This window comes from Arvicola amphibius, chromosome 5, assembly GCF_903992535.2.
Source record: "Arvicola amphibius chromosome 5, mArvAmp1.2, whole genome shotgun sequence".
Lineage (NCBI taxonomy): Eukaryota > Metazoa > Chordata > Mammalia > Rodentia > Cricetidae > Arvicola > Arvicola amphibius.
Genome location: NC_052051.1, coordinates 22,415,566 through 22,434,612, shown reverse-complemented (window position 1 = coordinate 22,434,612; position 19,047 = coordinate 22,415,566). Strand labels below are relative to the sequence as shown.

The 19,047-nt window shown below is 43.1% G+C and overlaps 1 protein-coding gene across 1 annotated transcript in view; it reads right to left on the bottom strand.

Annotated features, from left to right (window-relative positions):
* LOC119814596 (ubiquinol-cytochrome-c reductase complex assembly factor 1) overlaps positions 1-19,047 on the bottom strand; it is an 84,766-nt gene that overhangs the window by 57,761 nt on the left and 7,958 nt on the right. The window contains exons 3-5 of the mRNA XM_038330478.1: positions 11,954-12,049; positions 10,783-10,890; positions 5,678-5,750 (exon numbers count right to left, since the gene is read on the bottom strand). Coding sequence (XP_038186406.1) covers positions 5,678-5,750; positions 10,783-10,890; positions 11,954-12,049 — 277 coding nt within the window. The remainder of the gene's footprint in view (positions 1-5,677; positions 5,751-10,782; positions 10,891-11,953; positions 12,050-19,047) is intronic.

Here is a 19,047-nt window from a genome sequence, read left to right as displayed (position 1 = left end):
CAGCCTTAAACACGCTGGCTCTGATGTGACTCGGGCCTATACCTGGCAGCTTCCAAGAAGGACTGTCCAAGAAGCTGAAGGCCCAGCATGCTGTGACCCAACAACTCGCTCACACACTGTCGTTGAGAAGCGTCATCAGCCTCCTTTTGCTGGGGAAACATGGCACCAGATGTGCACGCTTTCTGTCCTCAGGACTCTCACAATCAAGACCTATTGCAAAGATCTAAATGGCACGGCCACTTTAAGGTCTCATCTTAGGAAGCAATACATAAATTCCCTCATTTTACTCCAATCCCCACTAACCTCCTTAGAATACAAACCACAAGAAAGTCAGCCTCATTATTGTATAGATTTTTTTTTTAATCTTTTGCCTCCAGATGGTACTTTCCAACCTGCTCTTTCTTCACTAGCCACTTTGGTTTAATTCTAAAATGTAAACCTAGCAAAAAAAAAAAAAAAAAAGATAAAGAGCCACAGCAGAACAAATAAAAAAACATAGGTTGGTTTGTTTGTGACAGAGTTTCACAACATACGCCTGGCTAGCCTACTCAGTATATAGAACAAGTTTACCTTAAGTTTACCGCAATCCTCATGCCCCTGTCTTCTGAGTACTGGAATTACAGGCATGTGCCACCATGCCAGCTTAGCTATCGGTCTTTGTGGTGTTTTTTGTTTTGAAAGATGATTTTTCTATGCAGTCTTGGCTGGCCTGGAGCTCGCTACGTAGAACAGACTGGCCTGAACTCAGAGATCTGCCTGTCTCTGCCTCCCAAGTGCTAACACGCGCGGCCTATGCCACAGGTTTTAATAGGCAAATGCCTGACTAAGTCTTAGAAAATCTAAAGGGAGAGTGTGATCACTAGAAAACTCACTGCCCTTTTTCCTGAAGGACAAAGTCAGGAAAAACTCACCAAGATATATCCCACTGTGTGTATAGACATCATTGTCCAATACTAACACAACGTCTCACAAAGGCAATTCTCATCAAAATAAAGCAAAATCCGAGTTATAAAGCTGCATTACAGTTCCCAGTCTGTGGTTACATTCCCTCGCATGAAGCATGCTACAGTGGGAAAACCCCAGAGGTGTAAGCCAGACAACACAGGTGCCAGGCTTGGCCAGGCAACCTCGGGCAAGTCACTGAGACGCTCTAAGCCTCAACTGTTCCTAAACACAAAACAAAAATAAACAATAATACAAGCACTTACTATCCCACAAGATCGTGAAATTCCTAAAGGGGACAAAATGAAAGACAACAAATGTGGGTTATCAATATGTAATTATAACTTTCTGAAGCTTTTCTTAAATTGGTAATCTGCAAGCTATGCTTAAAATATATTCATATTAACTATCTATGTAATAATAGTCTTTTTTGTTTTGTTTTTTGAGACAGGTTTCTCAATGTAGCCCTGGCTGTCCTGGAACTTGCTATGTAGGCCAAGGTGGCCTCGAACTCACAGATTCCCCTGTTTCTACCTCTCAAGTACTGGAATTAAAAGCATGTGCCACCACTGCCCAGCATAATAACAGTCTTTAACTTGAATGTACAGTATTAATAAAACTCAAGAACTTTCAGCAGGGTGTTGAGGAATATTATTTTTAGATGTGTTACATTTGTTTATGCTGTGAAACATTTGTTTAATGATGCAAAGATGTGTAGCATTCTTTTATGTTACATTTGTTTAACTCTGTGATTCTTTGCCTGTCTAAAATACCTAATGGTCTAATAAAGAGCTGAATGGACAATAGCAAGGCAGGAGAAAGGATAGGCAAGGCTGGCAGACAGAGAGAATAAACAGAATGAGAAATCTGGCAAGAAAAAAAAAAAAGAAGCAAGATAGAACAAGGAGAGAAGGACATCAGAGGCCAGCCCCCAGTCCACAGGCCCCCAGCCCCCCCAGTCCTGCCCCCAGCCCCCCAGACCTGCTCCCAATCCCCAGCCCCCCAGCCCTACCTCCAGTCCCCCAGCCCCCCAGCCAGTCACCAAGTAAGAGTAAAGATATACAGCAGTAAGGAAAGGAAAAAGCCCAGAGGCAAAAAGGAGTCGAGATAATTTAAGTTAAGAAAAGCTGGCAAGAAAGAAGTCAAGCTAAGGCCTGGCATTTATAACTAAGAATAAGCCTCCGTGTGCAATTTATTTGGGAGCTGGGTGGCGGCCCCCACAAAAGAGCCAAAAGAGTAAGGAGCAAAAAAAAAACAACAACGTTCTGGCTTTCCAAATGGGATTACAGTGAAAGAAAATCCAACAACAGTAGGGGCCTAGAGAGATGGCTCAGTGGTTAAAAGCATTTACTGCTCTTACAGAGGACTCACGTTCCCAGCACCCACTTCTAAATAATCACTCAGAGGCTTAATATTAACTATAAACTCCTTGGCCTATAGGTCAGGGCTATTATAACTACATCTTACATTTAAATTAACCCATTTCTATTAACCTATGCATCACCACATGATCATGGCTTTTACCGGTCTGATGGCATCTTGCTTCTTTCTTTCTCCCTGTATTCAGTTTGGCTTTCCCATCTAGCTATATTCTACCTTGCTATAGGCCAGAGAGTTATTATCAACTAATGAAAACAACATATATTCACAGGGTACAGAAGGGTTATCCCACAGCACAGAGGAGACTATCAAGTGTCTTCCCCTATGGCTCTCTACCTTATTCCTTTGGCAGGGAGAGTTCACCATTCTGATTGAGCAGCAAGCTCCCAGGATCTACAGGTTGTCATCTCCCCCCCCCCCCCCCCCCCCCCCCCCCCCCCGTGCTGAGCTTACAGGCTTCCCTGGCTACTGCATCCTTGCATGGCCCAAGGGACTTGACCTGAATGGTGGTAGTGAAATAATGAAGAAAAGGCAGACACATGGGCACAGGCAAAAATGCTGGGTTCAGATGGACTGGGGTCTTAGAGAGATCACAACACCCAGAAGTCCAGCTTGCTTATTACAGAGATTTAGCAGAGACAGGTTACAGCATACAGCTGAACAAGGAAGTGGAGTTTAAGGCAAGAGTGGCTAATCATGGCGGGAATAGTCTCTGGATCGGAGCAGTCATTAAGAAAAATATGGCGGACAGTTTCTACACACGATGTCAACACTTACGCTTGGACCCCCGAGGGAAGCTCTGCCACTCCCCTGAGCCTCATCCTATGAGGCTTTGTCATCTTCCCATCAGTCTGAGACTATGAGGTCCTTAACATGGCCATGCCCACGTCAACAACACACATTCCCTGAGGACTTCACTCACTCGGGGTTTCCTCCACTCCTAACAAGGGGCCATGCACAGTTTTTCCCACGGCTGCCGATTCACACTCAGGCCCTTATGCTTGCACTGTAGAGGATCTTACTCCCCGAGCTATCTCCCTAGCCTCGAGGACAGCACTTCTATGAGAAGACATGACGGCGGGCTGGAGAAGACCTTACCATTAGTTTCATGTGTAAGATCCCCAGAACTGTAAACACAGACAACAAGATAAGGTGGACAAGTTAATTTAGTGTGTTTGCTTTTCAGACTTTTTGTTTTTGTTTTACATGCATGGGTGTTTTACCTACATGTATGTCTATGTATCACACGCGTGTTATGCACACAAAGGCCAGAATTGGAGTTACAAACGATCGGGAGCCACCATGTGAGTGCTGCGAATCAAACTTGGGTCCTCTGGAAGAACAGCCAGAGCTCTGAATTTCTGAGCATCTCTCCAGCTCCAGATATCGTTCCTTGTTTGCATGTTTGCCTGTTTTGGGAGGTTGTTTTTTAATGTTACTTTCTAAATTAAAATTATACGAAAAAATCAAGTAAACTAATAAAATAAGGACAGGGTGAAATGTACATGGATTTAAGAAAAAAACTCAATATTTTCTTTATCATTTGAAGAAAGTATTTTTTTATTTTGGACTAATTTCTTGTATGATAAGGAATAGTTTTGGACTGGCAAGATGGCTCAGGAGATAAGATGTTTGCCACCAACCTGACAATCTGAATATGATCCCAGAACCCACATGGCAGAAAAAAATAGTTTTCATAAGTTGACCTCTAACTTCTACATGGGCCCCATGGTATATATGCTTATACATATGTGCAAACACATACACACACACATACATGACAGCAATAAATGTTTTTTAATAAATACTAAAAGAATTCCTTGTGTACAAAGAAGCAGAGAAACTGTCTTTTCTGATGAACAAGGAAATAGAAAGTAAAAAAATAAATTAGAATTATAACTCAGCATAGCATTTTAAGTCCCTACTATTAATTTGCTGAAATAGTGAATTATACACTTATATTTGAGTTTTAAGTGACCAAAATAGTTATTAAGAAATCAAAACTGCATAATAAACGCTCTTTGTTAGCTTCACTGAGTCCAGATATTTGTTGCAAGAGAAAAGCATCAGTTGTATGAACTTATTAGGCGCCAGGCTCTGTAAGGGGACGGCTGTTGCTCTAAGTCCCAGAGTGCAGGCTCCCTTCTACAGTCTGTGGACTTATTTTTTCCAATAACCTTACAAATACTTATTTTAGCTAACCATGCTAATAATTGTAATTTACAGTAAAATCCTTCTGGAATGCAATTTATCAATGGGCTGTAGTAATAAAACTGTATAAACCTTTGAGACCAACAGCCCTCTAAGAAAAAAAAAGAATCGGGCTGGAGAGATGGCTCAGTGGTTAAGAGCACTGCCTGCTCTTCCAAAGGTCCTGAGTTCAATTCCCAGTAACCACATGGTGGCTCACAACCGTCTTTAATAAGGTCTGGTGCCCTCTTCTGGCCTGCAGACATACATACAGACAGAATATTGCATACATAATAAATAAATAAATAAATAAATAAATAAATAAATAAAAAAAAAGAATCACTGTTGTGGAATATTTGTCCACTGTGTGAAGATGTGTTGCTATGACTAGTGTAATAAAAAGCTAATCGACCAATAGCTAGGCAGGTGGTCTAGGTGGGCCTTCTGGGCAGAGAGATGAAGAGGAGATAATCGAGATGCTGAACGAATCAGACACACAGAATGGGAGAGAGGTAAAACTCACGTGGCAGAACCTAGATTAATTAAAAATATAAGTTAATTTAAGTTATAAGAGCTAGTGAGACAAGCCTAAGTTTTCATAATTAATAAGTAAACTGGCAACCCGAAGGAAAGTCAGACTACAAATCGTAAAATTTATTTCAAGATTAACTAAAACAATCAAAAACTAGAAACAAAAATAGAAATGATTGACAAAAAGTCCATGTCAAAATGCTAAGAGAGGGCACAGTGACACAAGCCTGTAAACCCTGCCCTTGAGAGACAGACAGAGGATCAAGAATGCAAGGTCACCCTTAGGTGCACAGCCCCGAGAGAATATCTTAAGGGCTGGGAGGTGCAAGCATGATCCTATATAAAAATACGGGGCTCAGTGGCCTGTGCTTGTGATCCCAGCAATGGGGAGGCAGAGACAGGAGGCTCGCTGGGGCTCACCAGTCATGAAGTGTGGCCTAACTGGTGAGCTCCAAGCCAATAAAGGGCCCTGTCTCAAAGGAGGTAGACAGTGTTTCAGGGGATAACTGTACGGTAGACCTCTGCGCTATACACACATGGATAAACATGTACAACATACCCACACAAAACAAATGTTTAAAAAAACTTAAAACACACAGGCACAGAAACGAACAGAAACCTGAGCATCACTTACTCAGAAAGAACTCTTCAAAGTCCGTCTTCTCCACACAGCTCGTGTACATACGCAGGGCTGCAATCTTAATCTTCTAGACAAAGAGAACAAAGCCAAACTCAAGACAGGACCAAGAGGATGCGCTAGCATCATTACAGATGGAGGGCATGCAGATCTCATGGTTCTTGAGCTAGCAGGAGGGGTACAAACCCATCTGCGGGCTGGGTACTTTATTTTGCTTTTGGGACAAGACCTCAAGCAGCCCATGTTGACTGGGAACTGGCTCTGTAGTTCAGCTCACCATCTCTACCTTTAAAAATAAATAAATAAAACTTAAAAAATTTTAAGGCCCTGAAATCCTTTAATTTTTGCTGAGGGGCTCTACTAATTAGTCTATGATTGGAGGGGAGGGGAGCAAGTATTTTCTGCAGACTCACAGAATCTAACAAATATGAAATACTTTCCATTATGCCTCAAAGTATTAAAATGAAGTACTCAGCATACAGTATTACGGAATTTCTTCGGGGGCTGGAAACGTGGCTCAGTGGTTAAGAGCACTCACTACTCTGCTCCTGCACAGGACCAGCACCCACACTGAGGGTCACAGTCCTCAGTAATTCCCGTCCAGGAGATTCAATGTCCTCTTCTGGCCCCCAGAGGCAACGGGCATTCATGTGGTACATATACATACATATACACAAGCAAAACGTTCATATACATAAAAATAAATCAAGCTTTTAAAAGAAAAATTTTAATTCCCTTGGATCTTAATGACTGGAGCTTTTACTTAAGCTCTGTGCTAATGTATTGTATTTTATGTATGTAAACTACGTCTTGAGATCATATCTAAAAACCACTTTTTTTGTTTTTTTTTTCCAAGACAGCATTTCTCTGTGGCTTTGGAGCCTGTCCTGGAACTAGCTCTTGTAGACCAGGCTAGCCTCGAACTCAGAGATCCGCCTGCCTCTGCCTCCCGAGTGCTGGGATTAAAGGCGTGCGCCACCACCGCCCGGCTACATGATAAATTTATCTCCAAAATAAATAACAAATAGAGCCCATCAAGAGTTAAGATACAAAACAGCACAATCAAAGAGATTTATACAGAAATGCAAAGTTAAACCCAACACTGCCAAGCAGAAGAGAGGAGAGAGGAGCTGCCTGTCAAAATGCATCAAGAACTATGATTCAGCCAAGCCTGTCAGCATACACCATTATTCCCAGCAGAGGCAGGTGGATCTCTATGAGTTCAAGGTCACCCTGGTCTACTCAGTTCCAGGACAGCCTAGGGTACATACATAAACCCTGTCTCAAAAAAACAAAAAAAAAAGAGAGAGAAAGAAAAAAAAAAAAAAAACAAGTTCAATTTTACTAATTTTAACTAAAATTCCTAGTTACTTAATTCTTGCCTCTCCCACCATGCTTGTAGTTCCCTTCTGGGTCTTCTGTATAAACTCCTCTCGGGTCACAACTAATCACTCTGCCCTAGGAAAGGCAGCCCTGTCTCCAGGCCCAGGGCTCCAAACACAACCACGAAAAAGCATTCATTACAAATAATGACTGCTTGACCAGATTGGCCAGCATCATCAACAATGCTCACACTGTGGCAATCAGAAACATCTTGGGTGAGCCACTTTCCTGGGCAAATCTCTGAAGCCAGTCCCGGAGGACTATTGTGCAGGGACTGGAAATAACAGCTGGAAAGACGCTCTTTGAGAACTGTGCGCTAACGTGAGTGAGGGAAGGAGGCAGACTGAATTTCCACTCACTCAATACAAGCTGTTCTGGTCCCTGGACGGCTTCATGTTTATTTCACTCTCGCTTTGGGAGTCCTTGCCATGATACTTGGCTATGACAGGAACACCTAGGCCTGCTCTCCCACCTGCTGGGACATGTGTACCCTCCTGCAAGATGAAGAGTGCATGGAGGGAGAGGACTGCGCTGAGGGCTGTGTGAGCTGCACAGGGGGTGGATGCAGTGAACAGAGGGACAGGACTGCGCTGAGGGCTGTTGAGCTGCACAGGGACACAGTGAACGGAGGGACAGGACTGCGCTGAGGGCTATGTGAGCTGCACAGGGGGTGGACGCAGTGAACGGAGGGACAGGACTGCGCTGAGGTCTGTGTGAGCTGCACAGGGGGTGGACGCAGTGAATGGAGGGACAGGACTGTGCTGAGGGCTGTTGAGCTGCACAGGGACACAGTGAACGGAGGGACAGGACTGCGCTGAGGGCTGTGTGAGCTGCACAAGAATTTTTTTTTGTCCCTTGAACCTCCTTCCTGTTCTGTGCTGGAATTCTCTTTATGACATTCTTGATTCATGTTCAACAAACTGAGCCCCTATTCAAACAAAAGCAACCTTGTAAGGCTGCCTGTAAGACTTTCATTATCCACCACTCTGAGGACCGCAGGTAACACGTCTTCATCCATTTATCGTTGATTTGTCCCTCAGTACTGCGAGACTCACAATGCCTTCTCTTTTCTATACTAAACATTCTATTTCTTTCAACTATTCTTCTTCTATTTTTTTTTTTTTTTTGGGTGGTGGTGGGGGTCTGTGTTCCCCGAGCTAGTCTAAAACTATCTATGTAGACCAGGCTGGCCTCAAACTCACAGAGGTCTGCCTGTCTCTGCCCCACAAATGCTAGAATTAAAGACCTATGCCACCAGTCATGGTTTTCTTCAAGCGCTCTTTAGTTCTTACCTGATTCTGCTATGTAAGCATAATAGGGAAAGGCTATTTCAGAGCTGGCCATGCTGGTGCACATCTATAATTACTTTCAACACTTGAGAATCAGAGGCAGGCAGATCTTTGTGTTCAGCCTGGTCTACATAGCAAGTTCCAGGCCAGCCAGGGCTACACAGAAAGACCCTGCTTCAAACAAAACAAAACAAAGAAAAAAATGTTATTTCGGAATGCTCAGATAAGTAAAGAAAAGCTACATTTAACATCTTAAATATATGCTAGGGACACTGTTCTATGATTGACTAGCGTGAGAAAGACCCCAAGCTAGATCCTAGCAGCAATAAAACCTAAATACGATTCTGTAGGAATCTCCATATGAAAACATTCAAGAAAAATACAGAAAAGGCAGGTCATAAGCATCAGCAGACAAGTAAACATTTTGCTCTCTTACCCATCCATGTGAAAGCACAAACAAGGGTTTTGCTGGTGTAAGCCAGCGCAAATGTCTGGCACAGGCTTCTGAGTTAACAGTGCTAAAAAGGGCTTACCTATAAGCCTTCTAAAATGGAAGGTCCTAACTACACTTTCCCACCAAAATCATACCAGAATATCATACTGGTATGTGATATTTTCATGTGACAGATTTTAAAATAAAGGCTATAAAAACTGCCACATCATAAAAGAGTTTTTTAATGCAAGCATTTAGTTAAGGTAACAAAGAGAACCAAGAAAAATCAGAGGTTAAACTCAGCTCTAAAAGTAAGAATTCTCCCACCGGTCTTATAATCCTTCAAATGGTGGCCAATTTGCCCTCTGGAATCATTTAAAAACAGAAGAAAAACATAAGACTAGACAAAGCATATGGAAGCGACCAAGCGGAACCCGATTACTAAGATGAACAACAGCTACTTCTCCTCTGTTCTTCCCTGCTTCCATTCACTCTTTTTCCTTTGGGGGTGAGCGGACAGGCGGAGCAGCGCGTGAGCGGACAGGCGGAGCAGCACACGCCTTTATTCCCAGCCCTTGGGGAGGCAGAGGGAGGTGGATCTCTGAGTTTGAGGCCATTCTTGTCTAGAACTCACAGAGATCCATTTAGATTAAAGGCATGTCACCACTCCTGACTTAATTTCTACTTTCAAACAACACATATTTTTTTTATTTTACAAATGTCATAATCACAACTTTGTTTTAAATAGAGGGGATGGCCAACAAATGGCTCAGAGAATAAAGGCACTTGCCACCAAGCTTTATGATCTATGCCCAGGACCCACACGGAAGGAGAGGACTGTCTTATGACCTCCGTAATTCTCCAGGGCACACAGGCAGCTGTATATATACACACATGCTCGTGCGTACATGAACACGTGCACGTACAAATAAGTGTAATTTTAAAAATTATAAATGGGCCAGAGGTGGTAGCACGCCTCTTTAATTCCAGCACTTGGGAGGCAGAGGCAGGCAGGTCTCTGAGTTTGAGAACAGCCTGGTTTAAAGAGCTAGTTCCAAGACAGCCAGGACTACAAAGAGAAATGCTGCCAGGAAAAAAATAAAACAAAATAATAAAAAATATATGGAGGAAAATCTAGGCAGGATAGTTTACACCTATAATCCCAACAACTGGGGAACAGAGGCAGAGGACTGCTACGAGTCCTTGGACAGCCTGGGCTACAGGATGATGTCATGTCTCAAAAGAAAAAAAAACACTAAAATTTAATAGGGAGAAAAGGTCTGGTTAGTAATCAAATATATCAACAAGTCATCAATTGTTAAGAATTTTACACACATAAAAGAAAACTTTAACCAAAATAACTATTTCCTTGAAGATTTAGGAGAGACTACAGGGTCACTTAGCATTTGTAGCCCCTTCATATCCTGGAAAGCCCTTATCAACAAAGTGTGCAATCATGGGGATGTCTCAGAATTTGTGTACAAAAGCTTGCAGACAGAAACCTGTGTTTGCTGTTATGAAAATTGCTGAAAAAAATGAACTAATTTTAGAAAGCAAAAGTAGCCAGGCAGTGTTGTACTCCTGCAATTCCAACATGTTGTGGGGCAGAGGCATGGGGATCTCTGTGAGCTCGAAGCCAGCCTGGCCCACCAGAGTGAGTTCCAGGACAGCCAGGGCTACACAGAGAAACCCTGTCTTGGAATGCGCCCCATTGGATTCCCCTTTAAACTCATCTAGATGATGTTCCCGTGCCATAAAGCAAGGGCCTGAAAACTTCCGCCTCATTGCCCTGACAACAACTGCAGACACTTCCAAGGAATTGGGCTGAAGGAGTACTTTGGTCTTACCTATACATTAATGTGACTAAGGGTAGAGGCATGGATGCATTCTGGAAGAAATTCTCAAAAGAGCGTATTAAGTTCTCAAAGCAGAAGCTTTAAAATAAATCTGTGAGCCACAGGAAGGACACAGACCCAAAGGAACATAAAAGTCTTTACCCATTTACTGTATTTCAAAGGTCCAGTGAATCCCATGGCTTCTATTATCTTCGTGAAGGGACCAACCTTCTCCTCAACAGGCTTCGGGAAATCTTGGGTAGTAGGAAGCTACTTAACCAAAGAGAAAAAAATCAAAATTAGTTACAAGAAATTTTTCTGAACAGAATGCTGTTATTTATTCGTTCTAAGGACATTTTTATGGCTTACATTTCTTTTTACTTTGATTTTTTTCTGTCTGATTTCTTTTTAATGATTTTGGGGACTTTGCTTGCTTTGAGTGTCCTGTTCTGTTTTAGTACAGTGCTAGAGATCAAACCCAGGGATTCACACAAGCTAGGCAAGTGCTCCCTCACTGAGCCAGACTCAGAGGCCTCACCTAGGTACCTAGGTATCTAACAGACATCTTCCAAATTATAAAGCAGGACACACCCATCTCAGTACCTGTGGTCCCGTGACTAGGAAAGGTTGGGCTAGAGGCACTGGAGTAAAGGAGACATGAGAAAGAGTGTGATGGCTCAGAGGCTCCCCTGGCTGCTCTTCCAGAGGACGTGGGTCAATCTCCAGCACCCTCACTGAAGCTAACAACTGTCTGTAACTCTAGCTCTAAAGGATCTGATGCCTTCTGTCCTCTGAGTGCACCAGGCTCACACATGGTACAAAGACATACAGGCAGGTAAAATAGAAGGGAACGGGCAAGGGGTGGGGGAAGGGAATGAGGGGAGGGGACAAGGAAAGAAAGAAGAGAAGGAGGGGAGAAAGGAGAGAGAGAGAGGAAGGAGAGGGAAAATATTCCAGGACTGCATGGTTTATGACTGTCTTAAACTTGTACAAGGTCCATAAAAATTGTTTTTCTCTAAAACAATTTTTAATTTCTAGACAAGAGCCTACAGTGGAAGAAGCAGGATACGAGCTCACAAGCTAGGCTTCACAGTCAATTAGCTTGTCACTTACCGCCCTCTGTAAACTTGGGAAAATCCCTTCAAACCCCCGAACCTCACCTTCCACAGTCACGGAAGCCAGGCTATGGCAGAGCACACACTCACTCTACACTCCATAAGCCAGGCTACAGGAGAGCACACACTCACTCCACACTCACGTAAGCCAGGCTACAGGAGAGCACACACTCACTCTACATTCACATAAACCAGGTTACAGCAGAGGACACACTCACCTTACTTGTGATGTGGTATTTCCGACTCTGTTGTGTGCCCATCCCAACAGTTTGTTGTGGTTCTACCCAGATTCGAGACGGGCTCATCTGTGGCCTCTGGAGGAACAGACATATGTAGTGACATTGAGCATTACTTATCAAAGCCCAACGGGAGCTGCTCTGGCCGGTTTGACCCAACCTTGCCTGCCCAGCTACTGGTGAAGGATCACCGAGAGGACCCAAGACAGCAGTCAGAGTAGTATCCGGTACACGGCAGGTGCTCACCAAATATCTATTAAATACATGAAGCTGGATGCAATGGCTCACACATGCAGTCTCCTGAAGGCTGAGGCAGGAGAACTGCTATGAGTTCAGTACTAGTCCAGAACATAGCGAGAGATAGTCCCAAACAAATAAAACCCCCAAATTCATTAATTCTTGAAGAAATAAAAGGATTCAGCCCTAGAAATATCACCTGAATCTGAGTCAACTCAGAGATATAAAAATATAATAGGAGAGAGAACTGCAGTAAGTTTCCATGTAAATTCTGACAACACTTGATGTGTGGAGGAGGGAGCATCAATTTAAAGTTTAAAACTTGCTACTGCTGGCAGGCAACACTCTATGAGTTTGAGGCTAGCCTGGTCTACAGAATGAATTCCAGGATAGCCTGGGCTACATCAAGAGACTCTGTCTCAAAAAAAAAAAAAAAACTTGGGGCAGCCAGGCCATGGTGGCACACACCTTTAATCCCAGCACAGGGGAGGCAGAACCAGATGGATCTCTGCCAATTTGAGGCCAACCTGGTCTACACTGTGAGTTCCAGGACAGCCAGGGCTACAGAGAGAAACCCTGTCTCAAAAAAAGCCAAAAAAAAAAAAAAAAAAAACAAAAACAAAAACAAAAACGACAACAGCAAAAAACTTGGGGTTGGAGGTGCATCTCACAAACAGGTACTTAATAAATAAACGAATCACAGTCACCACCAGGTCACACTGCCTTTAACAACAGTGTGGCACTACAACAGCCAGTTATGACCAGGGCTACGCTAAATGCAATCCAAATTCCCTCCTTAATCCACCTACAACTATTTGGCTAGTATTGCTATAATCAAGAATATAGTCTGGGAAATAAACTTCTCAGGAGAAGCTATACATAAGCACTACAAGAATGAAGACAGAAATATCCAGTAAGGGACAGTAAATTAAGGTATAATAGCTTACAAAATCAAATAATTAAGGATTGAACCCAGAGCCTTGTAATTGTAAGGCAACCATTTTGCCTCTGAATTAAATTTTCAAAATCTGATTTTTTTTTTGAAGACTTGGGGTCTTGCAATGTTGTCCAGCCTGTGCTATGGCACCCCACTGATATTTTGCTTTACTTCTTTTAAATTATTTTTAGGGTGAGTCTCATGCAAACCATACTAGCCTCTAATTCACCATGTAGCTGAGGCTGGCCTCTTCCTGCCTCTGCTTCCCAAGTGCTGAGATTACGGTATTTTGCTGTTATTGAGACAGGGTCTCACTACGTACTCTGGTTGTCCTGGCCTTGAACTAAGTGAAACCTGCCTGCCTCTCCATCCTGGGATTAGAGACACAGGCCACCACACCTGGTTTAAGCAGAAAGCACAGGGTTCCCATACACATTTCCTCCTTTTCCACACACAGCCTCTGCCACGTCAGCATCCTACACACACAGAGAGCAGTAATTTATTAGAATGACCCTATCCACCCCAAGTCCATAGTTTATACCAGCAATTAACACGAAAAACACAATATTTTAAAAAATTTCAATTTTAAAAACACAGGTAAAATTACAGAACATGAATGATGTGGGTAAATCTAGGACATAACAAACAGAAATGAAGGGTTATTTGGTTAAACTGGAATTGTGGGTAGCAGATTAGGGATGTAACTCAACAGTAGAACGCTTTGCCTAACATGGGCAAGACCTTGGGTCTGATCTCCTATACCAGAAAAGAGGGTGAGCAAGGAAGGAAAGGAAGAATGAATTATGGATAAGTTTGGGAATTCAGTGTACAAATTCCCAGTAATTTTTTAATTGTTTTTAAATTAACTAAAAGGGAGGGGGTAGGAGCTGGGCATGGAGGCACATGACTTTAACTTCATCCCAGCACCGAGGAGACAAAGGCAGGTGGATCTCTGAGTTTGAGGCCAATCTGGTCTACAGAGTGAGTTCTTCCCAGGACAGTCTCAGGACAGAGAATTAGTCCTTCAATTCTGTTTTATTCCAAAAAGAGGAGGGATAGATGGGATTAACAATGATTTTACTGTTTCATCTTAATAAAGGAAAAATAGTTCCTCATTGTGGAATGGTGCTGTCCGTATTTCTTTCCAAACAAGGACATTAAACGATTAGTCAGAACTCCTCTGCAGTCCCGGGACACTTATGCTTTGATTCTCAAGTACCAAGCAGGCTTTGTAAAATACAGACTAAACACAGGACACCTCCCATGACATCACATACATCAGTGTAATGGCCCATCTAGAACACAAAGCACTTAAACTGCCTCCAAGAATGCCGCGTAGCCTGAGCGAGTGTGCTGGGCTTCTCTGCTGGTGCTAGCTCAGACACCTTTCTCTGTGCCCAGAGCTCCACAGTTGTCATAGATTCCCTCTACCGTACTTCACTCAACTGCGAAGTACCAGGGTAACACCCAGCCTTCCCACTCCTCTGCTCATCCATAAACACACAAGTACTTTGCAGGCCACCCTCCTTGCCTTTGCTTCTTTCAAAAGGGCCTTTGAACACCTTGATTTTTCATCTTTTCAAACTGAAGAGACAGCAACAAACAAAACTGCCCAAAATAGCTCAAGTATTACTTTGTCAAAGAGACCTCTCTCTCTTCTTTAGGTTTTTGTTTTCTTGGCTAGTTTCCTTTTGTTTTGTTTTGAGGCAGGGTCTCATGCGGTCTAGGCTTCCCCGGCACCACTCTGTAACTGAGGAAAATCTTGGTTTGTCCAGCTTCCACCTCCCGGGAGCTGAAAGGACAGTGCCCAACTTCCTAAGGTGCTGGGATCCAATGCAGGACTTGGTACATGATGGACAAGCACCAACTGAGCTACACCCCTAACTACCTTATCAAAAAACCCTCCTTCACATCCCATCATTCTCTCCAAACAGCAGCCAAGTCACCTCCTCCACGGTACTCATTATGTGCACAATTAAATATTCACATAAGTATTTGCTTATTTTCCATCACCACAGTCAAAAAGACACAAGATGGTAAGAACTACACCTCTCATCAGCGGATGGCACGTGGGAGACACGGAAATAGTTGTTGACAAAACAAATCCTCCGTTTGCACGATGTTTTAATTACCCACCCCCATCATCTTTGACCACATAGATACCACAGACACGCACTTCATTTATCCGAGCTCCATTAAATGCTCAAGATAAACCAGCCTTCATACAAGTTTTGGGATAGAAGTCAGTCTGTGTCCTCTGGGAGCTCACAGTCTTACAAAGAAAAGAAAACCAAAAGGAATTTAACATAAAAAACCAGAACCAAGAACCACAATGAAAATGTCACTCACCAAAAGCAAAACACCCCAGTGCCATGAAGGATGGAGGGCACCCAGAACACTGACACATGGCTCATGTGAGGACAAAGAACAAACGCCACTGGGAAATGTATTTGGGCATATCTAGTTAAGATTAATGCCCAGCAAGCAAGGCTCAGGAATTCTACATCCTTGCCTCAACAGAAGTGTAGGCATGCGCTCACAGGTGCAGTGTCAGGTAAGGCCCCCAGGAGACACACCCCAAACCAGCAGAAGAGCTCATGAATCAAGGCATGGCCATATAACAAAATAGTGTGCACTCAAGCCCCAGACAAAAAAAAGTAAATAGTATATGAGAACTAGTCAACCATCACTACAAAGAACAGATTTATTAAATCTCTCAAACAAGGCTGAATGACAGCCGACGAGCACAAGAGACAGCCTAACAGGTGTTTGAAGGGCAAAAGAATCTACAGGACACGAGATAAAGCTTTGTTAACCCTGGTGTGGGTGGTGGCAAAAGGGAATCATAGAGACTTTTGCAATCTTTTTGTTTTGTTTTGCTTCTGTTTCTCTGTGTGACAGTTCTAGCTGTCCTAGAACTGGCTTTGTAGACCAGGCAGGCCTTGAACTCAAAGAGATCCTCCTGCCTTTGCCTCCTGAGTACTGGGATTAAAGGCGTGTGCACCACCACTATACAGCAAGACTTCTGCAAACTTGGTAATGTGCTTTGTTCTACTGTAAGACAGTCTCACGTAGCCCAGGCTGGCCTCGGGTGCACTATGTAGCTAAAGATAACCTTCTGATCCTCCTGCTTCCACTTCCCAAGTGCTAGGACTACTGGCATGTGACACCACACCTGGTTTATGTGCCACTGTGAACTGCGCACAGAGGTCATGAATGTTAGTCACTCTACCAGCTGACTTATGTCCTCAGCTCCTGTTCTACCCTTGACCTGGGTGCTGGGTATAGTTAGGCTGTAATAATTCACTGAGCTGTATACTCGTGATTTGTGCCTATTCTTCCATTTCTCTCTCTCTCTCTCTCTCTCTGTTTTTTAAGACAGGGTTTCACTGTAGTTTTTTTTAGACCAGGCTGGCCTCAAACTCACAGAAATCCCCCTGCCTCTGCCTCCCAAAACTCAGCCAAGGTGGGAGCAGGCAAAGCAGCAGCAGTTCAAGGTCATCCTCACCTAGGTGGTAACTTAAGACCAGGCTGGGACACAGGAGTCAACAAATAATATGTAAGTAAATAGTTAAAACAACCACCACCCAAAGGTCTTGAAAGTGAAGAGGCTGCCATGATGGGGAGGAGGGGTGGGACGGAGACAGCCTCAAACAGTTCTTGAATGCTGAGGGCAAAACTGTAAGCTCCACCAGGGCACAGCCCACTTACACTCCTTTTATTCTCTGCCCCAGCGCTCAACACCATTCTGGGCATGGAATCAGTACTCAATAAAAACTAGGTAGAGTTTTTATTCTTCAACTTTGTTCAAAGAGAAGGACAACCTGGAGGAGGTCCAAAAAAAGAACCACAGACTGATCAAAGGGAGGAATAAAAGGTCCTGGAGGAAAGGTTAAAATGAACTGAAGTTGTTTGGCTTGGAGAGAAGGCAACTGGAGAACTAAGGAGTAACTTAGAACAACACTGGGGCTGGAAGCCATTGCAGAGGTCTCCCAGGCCAAGGTCTGCACTTTACAGATGAGGAGACTAAAATCGAGGGAGAGGTTGCGACTTGGAGAACGTAGGATAGAGAATTTTTTTTTATTTTTGCTTTATAGTGAGGATTAAATTTACTCAAGCAGTATGAGTTTATATGGTAATAAAAACAGCAGCTACAGACTGGGTGTGGTGTCACACGCCTCTAATCCCGGCACTGCAGAGGCAGAGGCAGGTGGAGCTCTGAGTTGAAGGTTAGCCTGGCCTATAAAGTAAGATCCCGTTTCAATAAATAAATCCTCAGTCACTAAATGTAAGACAGAAAGAGGAAATCAACACAGGCAATACCACTGTCATGATTATCAGTCAAGAACCATCAAGAGGATCATATCTAACAGTCCAGTTTGGACACATATCCAAAAGTCGGGTCTCAGAGAGATCTTTGCACACCAGTGTCTCCATCACGTTACTCACAACAAACAAGAGATGGAAGCAATCCAAACATCCAATGAATCACGTGAATAAAAAAGTACGGGATATTATGCAATGGAACATTAGGCCAGCCCTCACAAGAAGAAATCTTGTCACATGCTACAATATGAATGGACAAAGAAGATCTTAAGCTAAGTGAAGTGAGATGATTGCACTTATATTCGATAATTAGGAAAAGGTCTGCTGGGTGTGGTGGTGCACTCCCCTGATCCCGGTACTGGGAGGCAAGAGGAGCTTGGTCAAGGCCAGCCTGGTCTACAGAGCTAGATCTGGGACAGCCAGGACTATACAGAGGAGGGGAAAATACTAAGAAAATTGGAGCCTATAATGCCAAAAAAAGAAATAATTTACAATTTATTTATTTACAATTTCAATAATAAAAATAAAAATAAAGACTATCTAAACATGAATAGCCTCTGTTCCAGTAAATGAAAAGGCGTCAGATATAATTCTATGTATATTTTATATTTGTTAAGGTACTATTTCTTTTTTTTTTTTTTTTCCAGTGCTAAAGGCTGAACCCAGTCTCACATACATGCAAAGAACTGAGCTATACCTCAGCCCTGGCAGGGCACTTACGGGAAAAAATTAATATGCACACATTTCCATAAAGACTGGACGGGAACCAGCAGAGATGAAAACACTGACATTTTCAGAATTGAAGTCACAGGTGATTTTTATTTTCTTTATCACTAAAGTATTATATAATTAAGCAGGGTGGTGGTGATGCACACCTTTAATCCTAGCACTTGGGAAGAAGAGGCAGGCGGATCTCTGTGAGTTCAAGGGCAGCCTGGTCTAGAGTGAGGTCCAGTACAGTCAGGGCTACACAGAAACCCTATCTCAAACACCAAACTAAAAAAAATTGTATGACTTAAAAAGAATTAAGAAACTAAAATCCTTTAAAGAGCCTCCAACATGGTCGACTAAATCCATGTAAAACCTGAGAAAGCTTAAAAAGGAATTCTAGACACACACACACACAAAAAAAAAAAAAAATAAGCATTTTCTCGGGTGGGCTCTGTTTGCGAGAAACAAGCAGAGGCACGATTCTTTTAAGAGAAAGTTTTCTGACTCAGCGGTAGTTTTGAAACTGTGCAGTTTCAAAACAGTGGCTTCCTGGTTCCTCAGAACAAATGGCTCTGACTCTTTTGGAAGGTTCAAAAACAGAACACTTGAATGGGGTTTGTAGGCCCAGGTGATTGTATGCCCGCTTGGGGTTAGGAAGAAAGTAGCTGAGACCATGCCTGAGGCTCAGTGCTTCCCACCTGGGCAGGCAACGGGATCAGGTCTGCTAGGAGTGCACAGGCAGGAGAGCATGGCGGATTCTCACCACCGTACACAGAGATACTTCCAGGCCATGCATTACACTACATGGCAGATTTAGCTTTTACTCAGATAAAAAGGGTTTATATGCTGCACACTGCTTCCCAGA